The sequence below is a fragment of the Vigna radiata genome, chromosome 3, assembly GCF_000741045.1.
Source record: "Vigna radiata var. radiata cultivar VC1973A chromosome 3, Vradiata_ver6, whole genome shotgun sequence".
NCBI lineage: Eukaryota > Viridiplantae > Streptophyta > Magnoliopsida > Fabales > Fabaceae > Vigna > Vigna radiata.
The window spans coordinates 12,813,953-12,821,179 of record NC_028353.1 but is presented as its reverse complement, the minus strand read 5'-3'; the positions used below and the strand labels follow the sequence as shown (position 1 = coordinate 12,821,179).

At 35.0% G+C, this 7,227-nt stretch overlaps 1 protein-coding gene across 1 annotated transcript; it reads right to left on the bottom strand.

Moving 5' to 3' along the window:
* Nucleotides 1-1,842: 1,842 nt before the first annotated feature.
* LOC106757051 (putative serine/threonine-protein kinase-like protein CCR3) lies at nt 1,843-3,009 on the bottom strand. The gene has a single exon (XM_014639631.1). It carries the CDS (start codon nt 3,007-3,009, stop codon nt 1,843-1,845), a length of 1,167 nt encoding a protein of 388 aa, XP_014495117.1.
* Nucleotides 3,010-7,227: the final 4,218 nt, after the last annotated feature.

Below are 7,227 nucleotides of genomic sequence, written 5' to 3'. Positions count from 1 at the left end.
TGAGTAGTTGAAAGCTAAAAACTAGGTAGTAGAAAGTTAAGGTGAATTATTATATCATAAATGTTTAATGAAATTATTAATTAAAATTGCTGATAAATGTAAATAAGAAAAAAAGGCATGTTTATATGATATTTTTATATAAATTTTTATTCTATGTGAATACCATAATCTTATATCAACATATTAATTTAGTTAATGTATTATATTAGCTTAGTTTTAGATCTACATACATAATCACACATACAAGTTAATTTCGTATCGTGAAATTAGAGAATTTAGTATAATTAATATAAAGAAAATATTTAAACATTATATATATATATATAGAGAGAGAGAATATATTCTAATTTTCTGATTGATTGAGAGTAACAAAAGTCTGTCACATATCTTATGCATCATAACAAATATTAGTTTTCGTGTGGAATCACTTCAAGTTTTCACATCATTCAAGATTTTTTACTCAAAAACTCCATTAATTCATACACAGTATTGATATGTGTTATCTACTATTTGATTATTGTATATAACTTAGATAGAATAATAGATATTATAATTATCACATTCCTTGAAGGAATGCTTGAATCTTCTCCGAAACTTCTCTCGTGGCATTATTGACTTGAGAAGAAAAGTCACTGACATTGAATGCTCCCAAATATACTCCAATACTTTTAATAAGCACTGTATACTGCCCAAGTAAAACATGGAGGTGCAGCTACAAATTGAGAAAGTGAAACTTTAAACCGTTTTCCTAGCCCAATGAAAGAGACCCACTCTTAGCTATCTTTCTTACACACTGTCTCTTCTCTTAGAGAGCAAACAAAGTCCCACATTGAGTGAAAGAAGGACTGGTCAAGGGTTTATATACACATAGATATTTCTAATGGTAAGAGGTCTTTTGGAGTGGTACCAAAAGCAAACCCGTGAAAACTTGGTCCAAAGCAAGTTCTATGTGTGTGTTGAACCTCCCCCAACAGTGGTATCAGAGCCCATGATGGATCTGATGTGCAAGGTGTCACTGTTAAATTTGTTCCAGACATAATGGTCTAATTTTAATTTTTCACTACAAAATTAAAAAATAAACACATAATAATCATCATTGTGCAGTGTGGAGAGGGGCTGCCCCTTCTTGCACCCCATTTATTTCTTCTGCACCTCCCTAATTTTTTTAATACCCATTCTATCCCAAAGTAAAAAAATAATCCTATCTTTTATCCCCATTTCCTGCGCCACCCCGCACCTCCTCACTTCCTTTGTTGGGAGGGAAACACAGCGAGAATAAGCTCACGCGATCCAGCAGAAGGGCGTAGGTGGTGCCACCAGCGCCTATGTCGGCGATGGCTCCGTTTGGGAGCTTTGCACAGAGAGTGACGCGAGGGTGACACGACCAAGGACAGCTACGAGATGATGGTCGACGGCGAGTGCGATGGCCAGAGGGAGTGACGCGATGGCGAAAGGGTGATGTAGCTCAGAGAACGAAGAAGAAGGGGCTTAATATCAAAAGATTGGAGCCCTAACCAGGTGATTTTTCCCCTCCAAACGACTATGATTTGGCTTCAAATTTTTCTTCTTTCGAACTCGCCAAACCATTACAAACTCGCGAGTTCGAACGATTCCACCGATTCTAGTTGGAAAACGAGTTTCCTTCAAGTTAACTCAGAAGCTATGACTAGGAATGTAACTCGTCCGAGTTAATGAGTTTGATAACCATGCTAATAACTACTGCAATGCTAGGGATCCCCAACTTTTACCGGAAAAAAAAATTGTCAAAAAATGTTAGTATTCAGCGTCATGATACTTTAATGAGTGATGGCATGTGTATATACATTGTGTAAGATTAAATTGTCATAAATAGTGCAAATGGTCTGTTTTTCTGTTATCACTGGCAAGTGATAAAGCTGTCTCCAAATTGGCCACTACCTCAGTCATAGTTGGCCTATCTTTCCTGTTCAAATTTACACAATTGACCGCTGTATGGGCCACTAATTCCAGTGCCTCTGCTTCGTCATTTCCATGGGGTGCTCCAACCCTTGGATCCAAAACGTTCACCATTTTCCCATCCAAAATAACATGTCGTGCAATGTTCACCATACGTGTGCACCTATATGACCCATACTTGAATGTAGTTTTCTTTCCTGTTAAAAGTTCAAGCAGCACAACTCCAAGCCCGTACACATCCCTCTTTGCGGTAACCATATCCGTGTAAACATGCTCAGCTTCTGGACTCATGAAACACGACGATTCAAAACCAGATACTCTTGCCGTCCAATTAGCATCAAGAAGAATGTTGGAAGACTTGATATCTCTGTAAATAATAGTTGGAACTACATATTTATGAAGGTGTTCTATTCCCCGGGAAGCATCCAAAGCAATCTTGATCCTCATTCTCCAAGAATTCAACACACTGCTCTCCTTGTCCACATTCTTTTTGTCATGCAAATGATCATATAACGCCCCATTCTTCATGTACTCATACACCAAGAACCTTTTATCTTTCTCTTTACAGAATCCAACTAGCCCAACCAAGTGATTATGGTGTAGGCAGGGCAAAAGGGATAAATAGCCAAATAACTCTTGAAACTCCTTCATCTTAGAACTGGTTTCAGCCCTTTTGATAGCCACCTCACGACCATCAAAGAGTTTACCTCTGTGCACAACACTAATGCTTCCAGCACCAAAAATCTTGTTGTGAAGTGAGAAATTGTTGGTGGCCGCTTTAAGCTCAGCTAGGGTGAATAATCGTGTATGAACATATCCTATCCCATCCGACACTGCTTGTGATAGTCGTGCAGCAACAATTCTTTGGGTCACCGCAGAAGCAAAAGCAAAACAACTGATAGGGGCGGATGTTTCAAAATCCGCTTCAGTAGCACTGCTACTCCTTATGGCACTGTCCACTACCGAAGCAAAACTGCGGACACGAGATTCTCCCATATCTGACGCACTCTCACTCGCTATGGCACTGTCCACTGCCCAACTAAAACTCCTTGCGTCAACTACGATATCAGCCATCTCAATTATTATTTGTGCACTAGCTAAGTGAGTTTATGTATGTTGTAGAACACCTATATACACAATTACACTGATATACCGCGTGGAGATATGAATACGTGTACATGTTAAGTACCATGTATTGGTTGAGAAGGTGCTAGGAAAGGAGAAGGTCAACCTTAGTCATTCATACGTTAAGTGTAATTTAAACAATTGTTGGTCAAAGATTATTATCAACAGAATATTAGTAGAATAAATCGAATCATATTAATAGATCTTATTTACTAGTCTATACATACGTGGTCATGCAAGAGGAGGTTTTCAATAGTTAATATTACCTTAATTTCTTTTCAATGGATCTTATTTATTAATTTACATATATATCATAGTTTATCGATGAAAAACTATAAATAAGAAAATAAATATTTTCTTTAACATGGCATTATTATTTTAATTGATAAGTGATTTATTATATTTTGATTGTAGAGACACCTTGTGCTTTAAAGTCTAATCGAATGGATGTGAATGGAAATGGAGGTTAATGATATTAAAGCAGGAACCATCGTTTGATTTTTATTATAAAATTAAAAACCCTTGGCCATAATAAGTTGAATGAATGAAGATAGAATGTTTTCTTAAATAATTTATGATGACAATTTATCATAATTTGGGAGTTAATTCAAAACTTGCAAGGAAGAAATAATTATCTTCTTCTTTTTCGTTTTATCTGAGTGTTAAAGAGTATTGATAGTCATCTAGTTTTGATTAATTATTAGGGATTAGTTCTATTCCCCCGAATGCATCCAAATCAATCTTGATTCTCCTTCTCCAATAATTCAATACACTGCTCACCTTGTCCAATAACGCCCCATTCTTCATCTTTTCATACACCAATAACCTTTCATCTTTCTCTTTACAGAACCCAACTAGCCCAGCCAAGTGATTATGGTTTAGACGGGGCAAAGGTTGGATAAAATAAAATAAAATACACAAATAAAATAAAATTATAAATCCCTAACTAACATATCCCTTATATTTCCAAACTATATTTTCAAAATCCATCCACCCATGAATGATATGATAAGTACTACCGTAACAGATGGCCAATGCTCTCTCCAAACTGATCACAATATCAGCCATGGATGGTCTATCTTTACCTTTCCGATTCACGCAATGGAGGGCTGTTTGGGCCACCAACTCCAATGCCTCAATCTCATTCACACCCGGTGGTCTAACTCTAGGATCCAAAATGTTGACCAATTCTCCAGCCAAAATGGCAGGCACTGCAAAGTCCACCAAACGGTGCACACTTAAGGTACCTCCATCTTCCCCATCAAGGAATACAGCTTTCTTTCCTGTTAAAAGCTCTAGCAGTACAACTCCCAGCCCATACACATCACTCTTTGCTGTCAATATATTTAGATCATAGTACTCAGGATCAATGTATCCAACTGTTCCTCCTACCTTTATTCGTCGGTAATCACGCTCAGCTTCTGGACTCATCAAACACAATTTAAAATCAGACACTCTTGCCAGCCAAGTGGCATCAAGAAGAATGTTGGAAGACTTGACGTGCCCGTGAATAAATAGTGGAGCTGCATACTTATGAAGATATTCTATTCCTCGGGAAGCATCTAAAGCAATAGTGATCCTCATTTTCCACCGATTCAACACATTGCTACCATTTTCATGCAAATGATCATACAAGGTACCATTCTTCATGTACTCATACACCAACAGCCTCTCGTATTTCTCTTCACAGAATCCAACCAACCCAACCAAGTGTTTGTGGTGTAAACGGGACAAGAAGGTCAATGCAGATTTAATTGATGAGATCTTTTTCTTTTGCCAGGTTTCAACCCTCTTGATTACAACCTCACGGCCATCAACGAGTTTGCCTATGTACACAACACCAAGCCTTCCAGCACCAATCTTGTTGTTAAGTGAGAAATTGTTGGTCGCTGCTACAAGCTCAGCCTGGCTGAATAATTGTAAGCCTTTAACAGCATGTTCTGTGACATTGGACAACACTGGTGATGACCCTTCAGCAACAGTGGTGGAGTTAACCTCAGAAGCAAAACCTGGCACAGGAAAGGTTTTTAAATCTGTTCCTTCACTACTACTACTCCTGATCACATAGTCGTCCACTCCCGAAGCAAAACTGGAGACACGGGACGTTCGAAAATCTGCTTCAGCAACAGTGGTGGAGTAAGCCTCAGAAGCAAAACCAGGCACAGGGAAGGTTTCTAAATCTGTTATTCCACTACTCCTGATCACATAGTCCACTCTCGAAACAAAACTGGAGACACGGGACGTTCCAAAATCTGCTTCAGAAGCACAACTACTTCTCAATGCATAGTCCACCACCGAAGCAAAACTATGGGGAGGGGATGCTCCCAAACTTGAGGCAGTCTCACTCCTTATGGCACTGTCCACAGCCGAACAAAAACTTGTTGCATCACCCATGTAACCAGCCATGTCAAAGTATGTACTTTCAAAGAACTCGCTTTCGATCTTTATACACAGAGAATACGCGTCCCAGTTGAGAAGGTCCCACACATCAACAGAGCTTCCAGAACCATTGAATGATGTGATCATTTGAGAAATTGCTGGCGGCTTATACAGGCTCTGCCACGACGAATTCTTGAAAACCGTGTACTGAGAAAAAGGGCGTCTGGAAACATATAAGAGACAATTTTATATTTATAATAAACTATTCTTTTATTTATCATAATTATATTCTTTAATATAATTGTTGATTTGATAAAGTGCTTTATTATAATTTAGAATCTGTTGTCATATATTAGATATTATAATAAAGATAAACAAATATCTTGTAATTCTTGGTCGATGCATACCAGTTAGATAAGTCAGTGTTCTTCATAGTAATTCGTCAATGGATCAATATTAATCATTCACCTTATAATAATATTATATGTTTCTACGCGTAAAGGTAAGTAACTACTTGTCAACGACTGAAAACAAAGAAAATTTTAAAATATATTAATTCTAGAACAAATGTGCTTTTAAATATCAAAACCATATGTCAGCCCTTTTAATATTTGTAAATTTAAAATAATGCTAAAAATATTTTACTTTTTTTTTCTGTTATGACCTAATGTAACTTTATTTTATTTTTCACCAAATAGAAAGGTTTATATTAACTCATTTAAAAAATTTAATTAAATTAAAAAGTATTATGATAATTGAGAAAAAAAATATTAAACATTAAGAAGATATCATACCTATAATTTACACTCATATAATTTATTATTAAAAAGTTTTAATAAAAATAAATATAGTTCATTTATAAAATTTATTATTTTTCTAAAAATAAGAATATTATTCCACCTCTACTTTCTTTCTAGAAATTTTAATTCTCTATTAATATGTTAGAATACGGGAGCACACTAATGACCATGAAACCTACTTATTCATCTAATTATTTTGTTAAATAGAGTAGATTTTTATTTTATTCTTTTTATAATAGTGTGATCTTTGTTTTATTAAGATGATTAAGATATGAAAATTGATCAAAATTTTCTTTGTGCTTACAGTATATATTTGTTCTTTATGTTTATGGGTGTTTATTGATCAAAGAAGTTATGTTGTGTTATTAGTCAAGTAAGGAAAGTTAATTATTTAAATTTGAGTGTGTTTTGCTATAGAATCATGATTTAATTTTTATTTGTATTAAATGGATTTCGTGTATGGTATAAATTGGTTGGTTAAGAATGTGAATTGATTTAATGATTTGGAGCTAAAGGTTGTTGTTTGAAATTCTGAATTTAAGATGATTATTTTTTAGGAATTGATAACATTGATGATAGCTATTGACGAGGGGATTATTACAATACATGAGACATTTGAATGGTTAAATTAGTGCTTCTTAAAATAAGATAAAGTTAAATTGTAAATTATATTTTATATTTAGTGATCAATAGTTCAACGAAAATTAAATGGATTAATTAAAGCTTATAAAATCAAATTGATTCATTTGTCATAAATTTTATGAACGGATTTCAACTTGTTGATATAATGTAGATAAACACATATTTTTGGGGACGAATTGAGTAATTTTTGAACGGAAAAAATCACGTAACTTTGTACTTAAAAGGGGATATAGTCAATGAACTATTTTTAATTATTTTTTTAAAATAAATAGAATATGTTTTAATAGCATTAAAGTTACTATATTACGGAGTTTTCTTCTAGTGACATTATTCATTGGTGATGAAC